At 45.8% G+C, this 17,433-nt stretch overlaps 1 protein-coding gene across 1 annotated transcript in view; it reads right to left on the reverse strand.

Moving 5' to 3' along the window:
- LOC136628240 (dehydrogenase/reductase SDR family member 4-like) overlaps positions 1-17,433 on the reverse strand; it is a 143,837-nt gene that overhangs the window by 104,547 nt on the left and 21,857 nt on the right. Inside the window, exons 8-9 of the mRNA XM_066603981.1 lie at positions 3,489-3,544; positions 2,155-2,436 (exon numbers count right to left, since the gene is read on the reverse strand). Coding sequence (XP_066460078.1) covers positions 2,322-2,436; positions 3,489-3,544 — 171 coding nt within the window. The 3' untranslated portion in view covers positions 2,155-2,321. The remainder of the gene's footprint in view (positions 1-2,154; positions 2,437-3,488; positions 3,545-17,433) is intronic.

Raw genomic sequence — 17,433 nt, forward strand, 5'->3', positions numbered from 1 at the left:
GTCTTGACTAGGATGTGGTAACAGCTTTGTATTTCTATTTTGTGTGATCTAACATTCTTAATGTATTGCCTTGTTTGTCTGGCTTGTATTATATATGACTCAGTAGATCCACTATTGTATTTATTGCTATCCTATTTATACCATGAACATATTTTTATTCTATTGTTAAGTCCTGTTCCTGCAATCCAGATACTCATTTTTTCCCCATTATGCATATGTTTTTAACTACTATCTTGTTTTGTAATAAAGTTTATCCATTTTAATTATTCTGCGCTCTATGTGTGGATCCATTTTGTGTTCTCATGATAATACAGTGGAGTGTTTTTGCATTGTTTAGCAATTGTGCCTAAGTCTTTGGTCAAATTATGAAAATGTTGTCACCGTCCAAATACTTATGGACTGACAATGTATGTGTGCTGTTCCTGTTACAACAGTGACTCTCCGAATCTACAAGTCTCCGCTCACAACCTGCGCCCTTGTCCCACCACTCCTCACCTCTCATCAGTTTTTAAAGAGGACCTGTCACCTCTCCTGTTTTAGCAAAAACGCACATTCCCAATCATACAATTCTGGAGCATTTTTTCTTGGAACTCTGTGTTATGCCGTTCCTCGGTTATTTCTAGAAATTAATGCATAAATTGTCAGCTGGATGTTACCAGTTGGGTGTGTTCCAGCACACTCTCATTGGACAGTCAGTGCTAACAGTATCAGACAATGTAGGGACACACCCTTTTTGTCAAAGGAATTTGGAACACCCATTTGTCAATTTAGTCATAAATGTCTAAGAGGAAAAGCATAACACAAAGTTCTAAGAAAAGATGCTTCAGAATTGTTATTTTATGAGGAATACAAGTATTTACTAAAACAGACATGTCAGGAGAGGTGAAAGACCTTCTATAACTTATCCCACATTATTTATACTTTTCACTCATATGCAATGAACACAGTTCAGATGTATGTACACAGCACTTAAAGGGCTATTCTGGTTCCAACAAGTTATCCCCCAAGCTTCAGCACTCTCCTTGAAATGAATGGAGTGCAGTGCACCTGCCCAACCTGCACTTCCTTCCTTCAGAGACTTGCAGGGCACCTATTCTCGTGAACAGTGGAGGTTCCAGTGGTCGGATCAGCTCGTTATTCCCTATCCCATGGATGGGGGATAACTTGTTAGAACAGGAATAACCCTTTAACTGCAGAAATGATTTGGCTCTTTTGGGTAAAGTGCTTGAGACACATTTGCATGCACACAGGACTCAGTCACCTGGCTATATAGAATGGAAACTGGGAGTTGTATTTTTTCTTTAATATGTACAGGCTCCAAGATTGGGCTTAAATATATGCAAACTTTACACCTTAGAATTCAGTAAGGTTTACATATGACGTACATGCTCTGATGAATATACTAAAAAATGGCAGCAAGTGTTTAGTTCTCCAGCAGCACCCCTACAGGTGGAAATGAGCATTACACAGTTTATCATAATCACTGAACTCTGCAAAATTCACAAAAGTACTAAATCTTCTGAAGTGGCAAATGGCCATTGTAGCTGCTCTATAAGAAACCACATTAAAGCCCCATTCACACACAATGATTATCGCTCAAAATTCGTTCAAATGATGGTTTTTGACTTCGACTGAACGATGGATTTTAAGCTCACCTAAAAATTATCATTCAGCTGTAGAGCGATAGCAGGGACCACAAGCTGTGTTCTCCACAGGAGCAGTTGATTACATTGTATTCAGCCGACAGTCCATTTGAGAGCAAAAGAGCTGTATGCATAGCTCAGACCACCTGCTGTGTTCTGCAAGCATCTTTAGGAGGCTCATTTACATGCAAATGAAGCTGATAAAGTGCTAATGGACATTAGTGCCCATTAGTACTTTATGCAAAATGATCGCTGAAACTGTCAATCTTTCAAGCATTTGATTGTATTTGCATGTAAATGAGCCTTTACACCTAATTAAGTATTCAACAATGAGTCTTCAAAGAGAGGCAGACCTTTCACCATACTCTAATTATACAAAGAAAATGGGAAATACTTTACAATGGTGCAGATTTGATTTCCTGAAGTGTTTCCCATATCCCTGTCAACACCTAAAGAACAATAAGGACACATGAGTGGTGTGACAGGAACACTTATTACTTTATTTCATGACCTCCCCGCTAAGCTTGTTGTATCCTCCTTTCACCTACTACAGTATGGTACAATCTTACATCCATGATACAGTCACATTATTTCCTAAACAGAAATATACCATTCTGCAAATATATTCAACATCATTTTTTCTTTGTGGCAGTATTCAGCTTGATCTACATATGACGTTCATAGATGAGATTTTCCCCCTCCTGCAACCACTAGAGTTTCCCCGGTGATATATGAAGCGTCAGGAGAGCAGAGGAAAGACACGGCTCCGGCACATTCTTCAGGTTCTCCAATTCTGAAGGACAAAAAAAGCAGGAGTGTATCACTTCTAAACATACACTGTACATACAAGACATGTTAGTGACTGTCGTTTATCTTAAGAAATTATCAAAGAAGTGACAAAACATTAGTGTGGCAGCGATGGGGCATTTAAGATGTGACTATTGTGTATTTGCTACTTTTGCTTTTTTTAAAACTCTTAGAAAACTCCTTTAAACATGTACAGCACACACATGTCAAACAAGAGCTACAGGCCACATCTAGTCCGCCACCTCATTTTATGTGGCCCACCGGCTGTGTAGCAACTGTACGCACAGGGGAGAGGTCAGCAGTTAGTCTCAGCAGCGGTCGCTACCACTACTGGAGCCACTGTGGGAGAGGCCGCTACCACTACTGGAGCCACTGTGGGAGAGGCCGCTACCACTACTGGGGCCACTGTGGGAGAGGCCACTACCACTACTGGGGCCACTGTGGGAGAGGCTGCTACCACTACTGGGGCCACTGTGGGAGAGGCCGCTACCACTACTGGGGCCACTGTGGGAGAGGTCGCTACCACTACTGGGGCCACTGTGGGAGAGGTCGCTACCACTACTGGGGCCACTGTGGGAGAGGTCGCTGATACTTGGAGTCCTAGAGAGAAGGTCACCTTCGATCAGCTTACTGTTGGGGAATTCTTCTAAAAAAAAGGGATAGGTCAAGGTGGATGACCCCTGTAAGGTATGTATTTGCTTATCACTAAGAATCACATTTTTTAGTATATTCATCAGAGCATATACTTCATATCCACTCGATTCATTTCAATGTGAGCACTTGGGAATCTTCAGTGCTCACATTGAAATGAATGGAGTGCAGTGCACCTGCCCAGCCTGTGCTTCATTCGAGTGTAATAGTGGACCCCCGCCATAGTGGCCCTAGTAGTAATAGTGACCCCCCCTTCCCTAGCCATAGTGGTCCCAATAGTAATAGTGACCTCTCTTTCATTTTCAGAAATGTTAATCTGTAATAGTCCTACATGCATTGTAAGTAGTACCGCATATCAGACTGTTACCTCTGTACTTTAATCCTTACCTGTTAATGTCTAGTTTGAGTTTTGCTTCGTCCAAGATTGATTCATTCTCCCAAATCTGCAGTAATTGAAAAAGAGAAGATTCATCATGCTGAAGCTCTAACACGCAGCAGCTCCTATGCTGGCCATGCATATAAAATATCTGTTGATTTAACAGTTTGAACCACCGACTTTCCCATAATTTTGTTGGCTTGGATGAACTGGCCAAACAAGCATGTATACTGCAAATTCAGGGATTCACTGACCCCATGTAAGGCTTGAGGGGCAGTTAGGAGGGAAATCCTCATGGGATCTGGGAGCTTTATTTACATGATGGATGGATGATATGTCACCTTCTATGGAGGAGGTTTTCTGGTTAACCATGATATGTTACAAAGGTCACTACTGGGTCAGATGAGATGGAAGAGAGTGAGTTCTGCCCAGTGATGGACTGGTTGGCAGCAGTTAATGATTGGCTGAAGAGAAATGGCGGGAAATGCCTGTGGTAGTCAGGCAGAATCTGGTGGCCTGACAGTGGCTGGTGATTGGTCCAGAGGAACAAGCCGAGAGGAACAGCAGTGAGATATGGAGGTGCAGAGATGTGGGCCATCATCATCTGGAAAGGAAGCAGCATCCCGGTGACAGATCCCTGTTCCTGTCAACTCCTCTCACAATTCCTGTCACAGCTTCAGATCCTCTGTGAAGATGGAGGACCTTCTGCAGCGGCTGACTGTCGGCGTATATGAAGCGGACAGTGAGGAATAGCTGCGGAGATGTCTGGAATCCCCTGCGCTTCAGCTTAGGACTTGTCAGAAGCGTCGGCCAGGAGGAGCAGAACAGGTAGGGGACATCGTGTGAACACTTGTATCTGAGGAGGACTTGTCAGTAGAGAACCACCAGCAAAGCAAACGCAGAGGCTGCCTTTACCTTCATCTGTTCGGAAGAGACTGAAACCTGGCAGCGGGAACAGTGCCCAGCAGATGCCAATGCCAGGGGGAACAGTGCCCAGCAGATGCTAACACCAGCAGGAACAGTGCCACCAGATGACAACACCAAGTCCTGTGCTGCTGCACGTGCAGGGTACGGGTGAAGCTCTACAAGATAGCGACGGCACCTCTGCCAAGTCCTGTGCTGCTGTAGTTGCAGGGTACAGGTGAAGCTCTACAAGTTGGTGAGACCCCTGGTTACTGGCACCTGTGTATAGAAGGATTTAGCTTGTGTACCAGTTGGGAGTGATTTCGCACAGCGGTTTTTGTGTTCGGTTTTTTGGCGGGCTGGAGCCAGGAGTGGGTCCATTATAGGGGAGACATGTAAATCTTTCCATTATACTTTCTCTGTGCTCCTGGCTTTGGCTCACAAGGTGCTGGGCATGGGGGCCGTCATGTGAGCGCCCCCTAAGGTAGATTTGTCAGTTTAAATGTGTTAGTGTTAACCCTTACTAGGCTGTAAAGAAAGGGCTAGTTAGGGTGATGATGGGGAATGTATGTCTGCTTAACAATTGTGTTTTATTAATGGTATCATGTCTGAGCTGAGGTAACTGAGCTTGGCCACTGTATGGAGACTGTCAGCTCTGAGGTAACTGGCCACTGTATGGAGAATGTCAGCTCTGAGGTAACTGGCCACTGTATGGAGACTGTCAGCTCTGAGGTAACTGGCCACTGTATGGAGACTGTCAGCTCTGAGGTAAACACTGCTTGGTATCTGTCAGCTGTGAAATAACTGGCCACCTATTATGCAGACTATCAGCTCTGAGGTAACCACTGTATGCAGGCAGTCAGCTGTGAGGTAACGGCTGCACACAGTCTGTGGTTGAGGCGGCTGCTGCTGTTAATCAGATTTGGTTTATAGCTACTAGTTATTTTATAACTGTTACTTTCATATAAAGAAGCAGAATCTAATGATGACCGGAGGAACAGAGATGGTTAATAATGGTTACCGGGATGTTGGCGTTTCCTCGGTGTAACTAGTTAGCTGGTGGTTAGGAAGGCAGCCCTTCTTCACCATCTGAGGGCACCACCCCGGCCGTGTCATGGATGATGTTTTTCTCCCTTTGCCCTGCCCCTAGATGGCTGTGTTGTTATTGGGGCCAATACCAGTCGACATATCTTGATACGTGTCTAGTATGTAGTATTCCTGGACCCTCCCGTCACCATCGCCCAGTCAGGCCACACCTTTGGTGGCCATTTCAGTGCCAGCCATGGCCCAATGGCCATTTTAGCATCTGTTGCAACAATACCTTCAGTTACCCCTCAGGTGTCATCTTAGCTCCGCAGCAGAAATGAGCTGGCCTCTGACCTCCCATCTATGTATGTTTTTACCCGGCATACCAATTCTGCGCACTGCAATGACGAGTGCCTTTTTCTGAATTTTGCATAGAAACGTTCAAGTCCCCTCATCCCACCTGCAAACAGCCTTCTTCCGATTATCTGTTCTGCAGTCTGTGTTTAGCACCCCCCTCCCAAGTAGGTTTGTGCTTAAAATTGCCCACAAATGTAGTTGTCGCGAGGAGGAACCTGGGGGGCGAGTTCAGGCAGAATCTGGGAACTATGTGACAATTTGTATGTCTTAATGTCCTAACATTGTGTCATTGCTGTACGTCTTGTCCATTCCTCATAAGTCAGATACTGCTGAGAAGAAAGGTTACTATAGGTGCTAGGATCGCAGACAGCAGTAGAAAAGCTTACAGAACGAAGGAGAGGGTTAATGCTTGATCTATGAGAAGCCGCAGCTAGTCCGGAGCAGGTCCTCCCCCTTGTCTCCAATCCCCCCCCCCTTCCCTTTGTTTTTCTCTTCATCTAACTCTCAAGGCCAAAGATTAGAGCGGAGAACACTGGACAATAATTAAGTTTGCTTGAATAGAATAGAACCCGTAATGAATCCAGTGAATCTTACTGTTTTTGCTGTTCTTTGTGTAAATGTCAGTTCCGTGATTGGTTGGACGTGTGCATAATTGCTAAATGTGTGTTCCTTTTATGGGAAATATTAGTGTTGTGGAATCTGTTGTACATCTCTAGTATTACAGACAGTTAAAGTTTGACTGATTCCAGGGAGAGGTGGTAGTGATTGAATGCATTTGTTTGCAAGATAAGGACAGTTGCATCATACGCGTTATCTCCTGGTGTGAACGGTGTGCATCCTAGTGCAATGTATCCACAATTTCCTGAACTCTGTAACGGCGCAAACATTGTGTGTGTGGTGAATCATAGGCATTTGAATGTGAGAGACAGACTTGACCGCATGGATGGATGAGAGTTAATGACCCGTGTTCAGACTGTGATGAATGTAGGATGTGTGATGCAGGTATTGACTGGGGATACAAGTTTCCCCCCCCCCCCCCTCTGCATATGCAGACTGTAAATTTCCAATGTGAATAGATGTTTGTAGATTATTCTGCCCTGATGTAATTCATGTCTCTGTTATTGGCACCGATATCTTACAGGCCTTATCTGCATCCATCAAATTCTCACCGGATGGATCGGTATGGGTTGAGACCTCAGGTGCCAGTTCAGAAGAGTCTTGTAAACTAACTGCTCCAACAAACACCCCTCTTTTTCCAGTCCAGAAAAGACGCTGAAGGGTCAGCCAGGCGCCTACCACATGTAGGCGCTGTGTGCTGTCGGCGCTGTGTGATGTAGGTGCTGTGTGCTGATAATTTGGAAGCCTGCCAACAGGCCACAATTTCACTGTTCACTGCGGAATATGTTGGTGCTATACAAATAAAGTTTATTATTATTATTATATTATCTTGCAGAAAATGTCTGTAAAGCCTCTAAGGACAAACTCCAGTTCTGCAAAATAAAGGTTGTTCTCCTGTGTCATTGTTTAGGCCAAGGAACTGGACATCTGACAGAGGAACAAAAGGCTGCTGCCCAGGCCATACCTGTACCTACATCTGTTGCCAAACTCCGCACCTTTCTGGGCCTTGTTTCATACTGCCGCCCATGGATCCACTCGGTTTCCTCTCTTATGCAACCACTCTATGACTGTCTTTCAATTATTCTTTTCTCTCTCACCTCTGAAGCAGCTCTCTAGTCTTGGGTATTCCCAACTACTCTTTACCCTTTACTCTTTTCTCTGCTGAACTTTCTAGCCATGTGACGGCAGTGTTGACACAAAAGCACAGAGGACAACCACGGCCACTTGGATACTACTCAATGAGGGTGGATCCAGTGGCTCGAGGAGCTCCCTCATGTGTTTGTGCGGTGGCAGCAGTACAGGCAATGGTTGACAAACCTTCTAAGTTGGTATTGGACTACACCCCTCCCCGCCCCCCCATTCCTTAGTGGTCCTCACCCCTCATGTCATTCGGAGCATACTCACGCAAGTGCAACCCAAGCACTTATCTCTGGCCTGTCAGATCCGGCTACAATGTGCTCTTTTGAACCTGGCTACTCTTCTTTTAATTGAGTACCCTGGTTCACAGGGGGGAGGAGAAGGCATAGGTGATCTAGGTATTGCAGATGAGCTATTTTTAAATTGTTTGCAAAAAGGTTCTGATCTATTTGAAATAGAATATCAGCATGATTGTCTAGCAGTGATGCAACAAGAAAATGTAAGTTTTAAGAGGTTACTGAAGCCCCTGTTAACAATGCATATTTTGAGTTGTTTTTTATAGATGGTCCCAGGGTGAGGATGGACGACTCCACATCGGATATACACAACAAGATGTCCTAAAAGCAGAATGCCTCCGCATGTTTCAGGACAAGAAGCGGAACTGAAGGCCCTCACTGAGGCGTGTAGAGTGGTAGAAGGTAAGACGGCAAACATTTACACTGACTCCCGGTATGCATTTGGCATAGCTCATGATTACGGCCCAATATGGAAGGCCAGACAGTTTTTTACCTCAGCAGGACAGCCAATTAAGAATGGTGCAGCGGTGCAGAGTCTCATGGAGGCCCTACTTCTACCTGACAAAGTGGAAAGCTCACAACAATTCCTACACCAGAGAAGCAAGAGGCAACGCCATCACAGACCACACAGCAAAGGCAGCGGCCCTCAAGCCGTGGAAGAAAAGAAGAAAAGAAGAATTTGGCAAAAATCTTGGACATTGACTAAACTTTGGACATTGATAAAAACTTGGACTTGGATATGCTAAAGACTTTATGCTAAAGACTTTACAGTTACAAGCCAGCAAGGAAGAAAAAGACAAATGGACTAAATATGGGAGCAGCAGAAACAGGACGGTGTATGGTGAACAGTCTACAGAACTTGCCTACCACAGTCCCTGTGCCCCGTGATGGCCCAGCTGACGCACAGAAAGACGCACCTCTCAAAGCAGCAATGATTTCGGCGCTTGAACGAGGACGGGTGGCTCCTGGGTTTTCTGTAGCTGCTGCATCATTTGTCCAATTTTGCATGATCTTTGCCTTAAGCAACAGGGCAGAAGTAAATTTGCCACATAACACTTGCCTAGACCACTCTACCCATTTCAGGGATTGCAAATTGGCTACATTCAGCGCCCACTTGTTGGGAAGTATGAATATGTGCTTGTTGTTGATTTCTTTTCAGGTTGGAGACCTACCCTGTTACTAAAGTAAATAAGCAGGTAACCGCACAGAAGCTCATGAATGAGGTAATCCGCAGATACGGGGTACCGTAAGTGATTGAGTCAAACAAAGGTACAAACTTCACAGGTGAAATAATGCAATACATCATGTCTGCTTTGGGTATATCCAAGGCCTTTCACACACCCTACCATCCACGGAGTAGTGGGAAAGTAGATCCATGGGCAATGAAGGAAACGGGCAAATCTTGAATTGAGTGTCTTCCATTAGTTTTTCTTTTTCTCCGGAGGATACATGCCACAGTAGCCAAGTTTGGGAAATGATTCTCTTGTTCATTTTGTCATAGGTCTCTCCAAGGAATTGTCAATAACGCATTCTGTGGTCTCTGCTTCTCTCTCAGGTTCTACAGACGAGCATCAGAATCTGAAACCAGGTGGCAGGTTTGATCCACATGTGTATATATATAGATGCAATCAGAGTGCCAAGGGGGGTGCCGGATGAGTTTAAAGCCAGGGATCAAGTTAAGGCCGGATTTGAGTCCCTGTTTGGAATAGTAACCATCAATAAGAATGTTGATATATATTACAACCAACAAAGGTTTGTGAACTATACAAGAGATGCATTTCATGGGCTTGCTGATCAATTAGGCCCCACAGCCATCATGACTTTCCAGAACCGAATGGCTCTGGATATGATACTAGCCGAGAAAGGTGGTGTTTGTAAAATGATTGGTGAAATTTGCTGTACGAATATTCCAGATAACACAGGTCCCATAGGTAAAGTGACTATCACAATAAAGAAATTGGCCACATTGTCAGAAGAGCTGAAGCGTAATTCTGGGATAACTAACCCCTGGGATGAGTGGTTTGTATGGACCGGACAATGGAAACAATTCTTAATGCAGATAGGAATAGGGATTCTGGTTACTCTTATCATACTCCTGCTACTTTCTGTCTGTATTGTACCCTGCATAAAACGCTCCTGTGCTAAGCTTACAGATCAGATGGTACCTGTTGCCCCCGTATACGTAAATGTAGAGACCCCAGGCTATATGCCTATGATACAACAGCGATTTGTCCCCTTATGGATCTGTCTCAGCAGAAGCAGGGGTGACCACTCTAGTTTCCCAGCCATTAGAATAGAATAGCATGTGTGTTGTAGATCCCTTCTGTGTCTATTAGGTCTTCGCGTTTAGTTAGTTAGGATTAGTTGTCGGGGAAGGGATTAGCCCTTGGACAGCTGACCAACAATGATAGGTAGGGCATAGATCATAAACTAGAGATAGGGAAAGCAAACCTTACCCCGCCCAGTAGAAGTTATAAGGTATTGTTTATTTTGAGACAGTTTCTAGGGGGGTTTGAGAAGGTACAGGCTCATAATATGGAAGAATCTGTCTCAAAATGGCCACTAGATACAAAATGGAGCATTAAAAGATGTAAATAAGCTTGTGCGTAGTGAAAGAATAATTCAAGCAGAAATAACTTTAGAGCATGAAATTCGGTGCAATGTCTAATGATTTGTTTCTATTCATCCGAGAACATTTGCCTGGTACAGTCACTATCAGAAGAGACTCCCCCACGTCCTGAGCTTTGGGAAAAGAGCAAATCGTGCTGATAAGACGCTGCGATCATCCAAACTCACAAGCCATAACGTCCGGGAGGAATAAACATTTGAAGGACATTTCACATAGATTCTCTCACTATGCTGTAATGTTTTTTTGTTTTTTCTAACCCAATGAGATTAACGACGTGACTAATGACGTATTCCTTTGCTGTATTAGAACTATACCAAAGTGAATAAAGATTCAGTGTACGCACGCCTTAAGCAGAGTGAGTTGTATATCTGCCGTGGCTCAACTCTAAGTATCAGTGGGAACCAATTAACTATCTTTGTATAGTTTTTGGCCTCCCTGATGCATCCAGGTACGAACTAATTTGGAACCCAAGGCTTGAAAGGTTAATGTGACCGGTCATGTGTAACGGTCCTTAACAGTTAGACATCCTTGGGGCGCCTCACTACCTCGGTGTAACTAGTTAGGTGGTGGTTAGACAACCTTGGGGCGCCTCACTACCTGGATGTGTTGTTACATTTATGGGAATCGAGGTAATGGAGAGGTGTGGGTGCTGCCATGAGGGCTCATATTGTGCCAGTCTCATCCATTTATTGTTGTTTTAGTCAGAAATCAGTACAAAGTAATTGCATACAGGAAATAGAGAATTTCCTGCAATAGGGCAAGACTCCAGTGAGGCTCTCATATTGGAAGTAGGCCCGGCTCATAAAGAAGGCTTTCAGTACGGCCTATATGTGAATGAGTTAAAGATGTGAAGGGGTTAATAAGTTAATTTCAGTTGTTTATGATCCTGAGGTAGTTAAATTGCTAATCACAGAGATGAGGGCAGAGTTGCCAGTCATTTTAATACCCCCCTTTTTTTCAATTTGAGGTTGTCCCCTTTAAGGGTGATGCCACAGAAGGAGTCTATCTCCTCCTGGTTATTTATCATTTATCTTACCCCATGCAGTTGTCTCTGAATGCTGAGGTGCTCCTAAACAGCTGGCATTAAGATATGCATCATGTGACTACATTAGCTTTGATATGGCACTTCAGTCATGTGATGCAGTATTCGGATAACTTCTTATTGGTTGGGGTGTTAATTCTTTGGGTTTCCGGTTTGGAGTTACCAATGCGCTATAAGGCATCCTATTATTTAGGACTATACTCATTTTTAGAGTAGGTGGGAGGAAGGAATTTCCTGATGCTGATGTAATACACTGCTTAGATGATTGTTGTTTATGGGGCATCAGGGTAATGAGGGGGGAACAAGTTTAAGAGGGCATGTGGTCAGAATGGAGGATTTTGAGGTGCAGCTGGCGAACGGGAAAAGCGGTATGACCATGTACTCGGTTGGAGTTTTTTTAGGTATTCAATTGATAGCATTGTGATGGTTTTTCTAATTGCCAATGTCAGGGGTGTATAGTCTATGGGTTTAATTAGTCAGACATTACGTATGAAGGCAGATTACATGGAGGGAGTTGCAGCCGTTAGCAGGTCAGTTCTTCTTTGCTTCACGGGTGATTATTATTGGTCGCAGGTATTCCCGCAGGTTATGTGTGGTGATGAGCGGTTGGAAGTCCCATACATCGCATGCGCAGATGTCAAGGGAGCTAAAGCAGGATTTAGTGTATGGTTGGTATCTGATTTTAATGGTCAGTCAGTTTGGTGATGGGAGTTTGTGGAAGCGGATGAGTTATTATTAGGTGCTGACATCAGTGGATAATGGTTATGGATTGTTTGTTGGTAAGAGCTGGTCGGCAGTAGTTAGTTCGTGTGCTAGTCAGATTATGTCTAACATATAACCTCTTATTGAGGGTTAGAGATGGTCGGTGTGAGATTAATGCAGCTGTTATTTCATAGTCTTGTTTGCTGATGCAGCAATTCAGGGAAGAAGAGTCCAGCATTTAGGATGCAGCGCTCATATAGCTCAGTTTGGAAGGTATTGTCGGTTATGGCTTTCTTTCAAAGATGGTATAATCTGGTACCTATTAATTGTTTTTCAGGTAGAGCGATTGATCGGGGGCTGTAAGGCAGTAGTGTACGCCGCTGATCAACGCTCTGCTATCACATGTAGCTTATTAGGGAAGTTGGTGAAAGTATTGCCTGAAGTGTGTAGATCAGCATATGAGGTACAGCTGTTTAGAGGTGACTTTGGGGCCTTAAGAATGTGTCAAACCATGGGAGCTTTATAATAATTTTTTTTTAAAAAAGGGTAAAGGGGTGTGGATTCGCTTGTTTGCTCATTTTCATGAGAATATATGCTTGCTTAGGAATTTGCAGGCGTTTATGTGTCTATGCCCGCAAGCACCAGGTTTTTTGTTGATCCATGTACCCTGTTTCCCTGGAGATAAAACCTACCCCGGAAATAAACCCTAGCAGGATTTTTCAGGATGCTTTAAGCCCTATTCCAAAATTAAGCCCTAGTTGCAGTTAATAAAAAAAAAAAGTCAATGTAAATAGTGGCCAGGCAGCTACACATGACAAAAGTAAGATCTTATGTAGGGGGGCATGGCCTGGCTAATGGAGAGCTAGGACGTGCTGTGCCTGCGCTCCGTCTCCTTCACGGCATAATTTGATGAAAAAAAGGCATCCACCCACCAAACTGCTGCAGGAGACAACTATGGAAAAGAAGAAGGGAATCACCAGCTCCTACAAGCCCAGGGACAAGGACTCTGGCCCTTTCGACCGTTATATGACCGCCACAAGCAGGAGGAAGAAGGCGGGAAATTACCTGTGCCGAAGAAGACCGGAGGACGGAAAGAGAAGACCCCAAGCGGAGACCCCATCGGCAACAACCACCGGGGATAGGCCCCCACAAGAAGACGTCGGCTCCACTCCATCTGCGCTCCCTGTGGCTGCGACAGGACACCCGGGCTCCACTCAAGATGGCGGCAGGCGCAACGTAGAGGACAGCGTGCGGCCGCGACAGCCAGCAGGCTCGAGGTTGGACCCGAGCGAGAAGTTCCCCGCTCCCTCCCCACACCTGAAACCTCACTTACCGCAGGCGGCGAAGCTCTAGCCACAAGCGCCGAGATGGGGAGACCCGCAAGCCGAGCTGGAAGTGCAGGCCTGGCCGCCATATTACCGTAGCCCTCTACCGGAAGTGAGGGAATCCATGAGCCCGCGGCCAAGGAGGGAAGCAAGAGGCACCCCCGCTGCAACACAGAATGCCAGCTACAATACGGGTACGGGGGAAGGGGACCTGGTTAACCCCACCACCCCGCGGAAGTCCAGACCAGGACAAGAAGGGCTGGGAGGGAGCTGACAGGCCAAGAGGGGGCACAGTATAAGCCACCATCACCCTCACCCAAAGACAGCATGATGGAGGGGGATAAGGAGTGGGCTGCCTCACCAGGGCCTTCACCTGGGCCCCTGAAGGGGAGAGAAAATGAGACCCCCAGGCCTTATGAGTAAGGAGCCAAGACCCGGGTAAAGGATAGATACCCCCGCTCCAGACACAGCAGGAGGCAACAAGACCATGGGGAAGGTACCCCAGCCATCCGCACATGGCAGAGAGGCAGAGGAAAGCACCCCCACCAAAACCTCACCTCCCAAACACCAGCGAGGGGCACAAACCCCATACACAAGGGCCTCATGCGAGACAGATGTGCAGGGAGAAGTGGGAAACCATAAACACCCTAATAAAGACACACAAGACAACTGGGATTGGAAGGAGCACCTTAGGTCGATCCCACCAAAGAGGAACTCGACAATCATTTTGCCCAGTTCGCCTCATCCAAAAATCAGCATTGGAATCTCTACAAAGAGAAATGCAACAAATGGGACATTGCATTAGAGAAACAGAGGAGACGCAAGACTTAATGCTTCAGCATTTAAATGAACATCACGACATCTTAAGCGAGCACGCTTTTCAAATAGCTGAACTCGCCAATCATCTAGACGATATAGAGAACCGTCACAGGCGAACCGTCACAGGCGAAATAATCTAAGAATCCGAGGTCTGAGTGAAGATTTAGAAAACACACATTTAGAGGCCTGGGCCATCAAGTGCTTTGTAGAACTCCTGGAAAGACCTCCGAATGATCCAATAGAAATAGATAGGATTCACAGGGCCCTGGGCCCTAGGCCTGCAGACCCGGAAAGACCTAGGGACGTAGTCTGTATGGTACATTTTTTCAAAGAGAAAGAAGAGATCCTACGCCAGATCAGAAACAAGGGACCGATCAAATTCCGAGACAGAAATCTGCAGTTCTTACCGGATCTTTGCAGAAAGACACTTCACTAGCGCCGAGCACTTAGACCACTGCTACTAATGTTGAAGATCCCATATCGGTGGGGATATCCCTTCCAACTGGTGGCAGGCGCGGGGAGAGAAGGCGCAATTTTTAGATCTCTGGGGGACCTCCCTAAATTTCTCACAGCTCTCAAGCTTCCGATGGTCTCTCTACGAGAATGGCAAAAAATGAGTTCCCCTACTCTTACCCCTCCTAAGGGGCAATGGCAACCAATGAATAGCAATCGCAAAAGAACAAACGGGAACAAACAGGACCACCCATCGAAGACCCATACTCAATGACAAGGTGGAGGTCTATATTTAAAAAGTTACTGTTCCAAGGAACACAGGGTACCCCTGGAGAAGCATGGACACAGGGACTTGTGACTCAATAAATCACCCTTCATAAAGATACCGATCCCATGTGAACAGTATTAATACCCTGCTGTAAAAGCCAAGACATGCTACTAATCCATCACCGGAGCAGTTGGACTCTCTATCTGCAGAGCGTCTTCTTCGCAGAGGGGATGCATCCTCACATTCTAAGCTACTTGGCCCACCTTCACCCCGCATCTGTTTGGTTTGTCTCCCCCTTCTGGGGGGGGGTCCTCTTCCATCTCTCATCATTCTCTCCTCACTCTCCCTTTACTTCAGCTTCCTTCTCTCTCTCCCCTCTTTACTTACTACAAAGGTGTGGATGCCTAACATCTTGTTTTCAGCCGCCGTGGGGGAGGGGAACGGGGCTCAGACCTGGACTTGACCGGACCCAGTTACTCCTCCACTAGGGACTGCAGCCTCACTCGGCTGTGCAGATGCTAGTCGTTTGTTAGTATTCAAAAACGTGTCCACTCACAATACCAAAGTTCATAGCAGTATTGCATTTCTTTAAGTGGATGTTTGTTACCCATGTTTTTCCCCACCCCTCGACCCTTATGTGTGATCCCTTCCCCCCTCTATTCCAGGTCACCTTCCTAGGTGGGAAACCACCTCACAGCATTAGAGGTACACCATCACGATCTCCTTATACTACAAGATGGCCCAATTAAATGTCTGCTCTTTCAACACGAAAGGACTAAACTGCCCTAAGAAGCGTAATCAAGTGTTGTACAGGCTCCACAGGAAAAGGGTAACAGTTGCATTGCTCCAGGAAACCCATTTTCCGCGTACCGGTCCCCCGGATTGTGGTAGAAATAAACATTTTAACGTGTATGACCCCCGACTAGACTCCTCCACGGGACGCTCCGCACTCACAAGAACAGCCATACGTAAGGTCCAGAGAGTACTTGTGAGTATGGACCTAATCGACTTGTGGCGCACCCTCCATCCGGGTAAGCGTGATTACAGTTTCCATTCCATGGCACATAACTCATATAGCAGAATTGATTATATTTTCATCTTGCATAGTTTACTTGATGGGGACCCTCAATGCTCCCTGGATGTATTTCTGTGGTCAGACCACTCACCGGTTTTTGCATCCATAGGCCCGGGAGACGGGGAGAGGGGCGTACCCACTTGGCGCCTCAACAACAATTTACTCAGAGATACCATATGCCTAAATGAGGTAAAAAAACACAATAGAAAATTTCAAAGTAGATCACGCTGCGGACCCCACACCTGCCCCGATAAAATGGGAAGCTCTTAAGTGTGTGCTTAGGGGAGTATTTATATCCCATGGAGCTAGGATAAAAAAAAGCAAACAGCCTGTCTTACCCAATTAATAAGAGACCTTGGCCTTAAGGAAACGTCAAACAAAGCACAGGCTACCGCCGCCCTACAAGTCGAAATTTCCGAGTTCCATCACAAAATATTAGACCAAAAAGCCGTGGGTAGGAAAGACAAACTTAAAGGGGTTGTCCCGCGACAGCAAGTGGGGTTACTTTGGCCAATATTTTATGCACGATGTATATTACATACAGAAGTTACACTTACTCCCTCCGGTGCTGGCGTCCCCGTCTCCATGGCGACAACCAAACTTCTCCACTGGTCGCACGAACAGTCACGCTTGCGCACTGAAGATTCCTCTTCTGGATGGCCCGGGCTCACGAGCTGCGTCCTGGCTCCTCCCTCTTCTCCACGTCATCACGTAGCTCCACCCCCATCACGTGGTGCCGATCAGCCAATGAGGTGGCTGTAATCGGCAGTGGAGCTCAGACTGGAAAAGAACATCCACGGTGCACCATGGGAGAAGACCCGCAGTGCACCATGGGAGAAGACCAGCGGTGCACCTTGGGAAATGACGGCGGCCATCTTGGATGAAGATTTTTATAACTTCATGAAACAGCTTCATGGTGAGTAGAAACGCTATAAAAACCGATTTACATGGGTAGTTTGTGATGCTTGCTTAACATGGGGGACTGGGGTGTGAGAAATTTTTCGTTTTGGCCGCGGGACAACCCCTTTAAAGCTGGCTATTATGAATATGGAGACAAGAGCGGCAGATGGTTAGCTAGAGCACTACATCCTAGGACGTCTCATCCACATATTCAATTAACTCAGCCGAGGGTAGACTGTTGCACTCCCCGAGGAAAATATTAGAAGAGTTTCGCCTGTATTACTCAAAACTGTATAATATACCCGAGACACAGAACACGTTGGAGGCTCAGCACAGACAGGGGATAGAGGGATACCTTGATCTCCATGTCTCAAGGCATCTTTCCCTAGAGGAATCTCTGGCTTTG

This window comes from Eleutherodactylus coqui, chromosome 5, assembly GCF_035609145.1.
Source record: "Eleutherodactylus coqui strain aEleCoq1 chromosome 5, aEleCoq1.hap1, whole genome shotgun sequence".
NCBI lineage: Eukaryota > Metazoa > Chordata > Amphibia > Anura > Eleutherodactylidae > Eleutherodactylus > Eleutherodactylus coqui.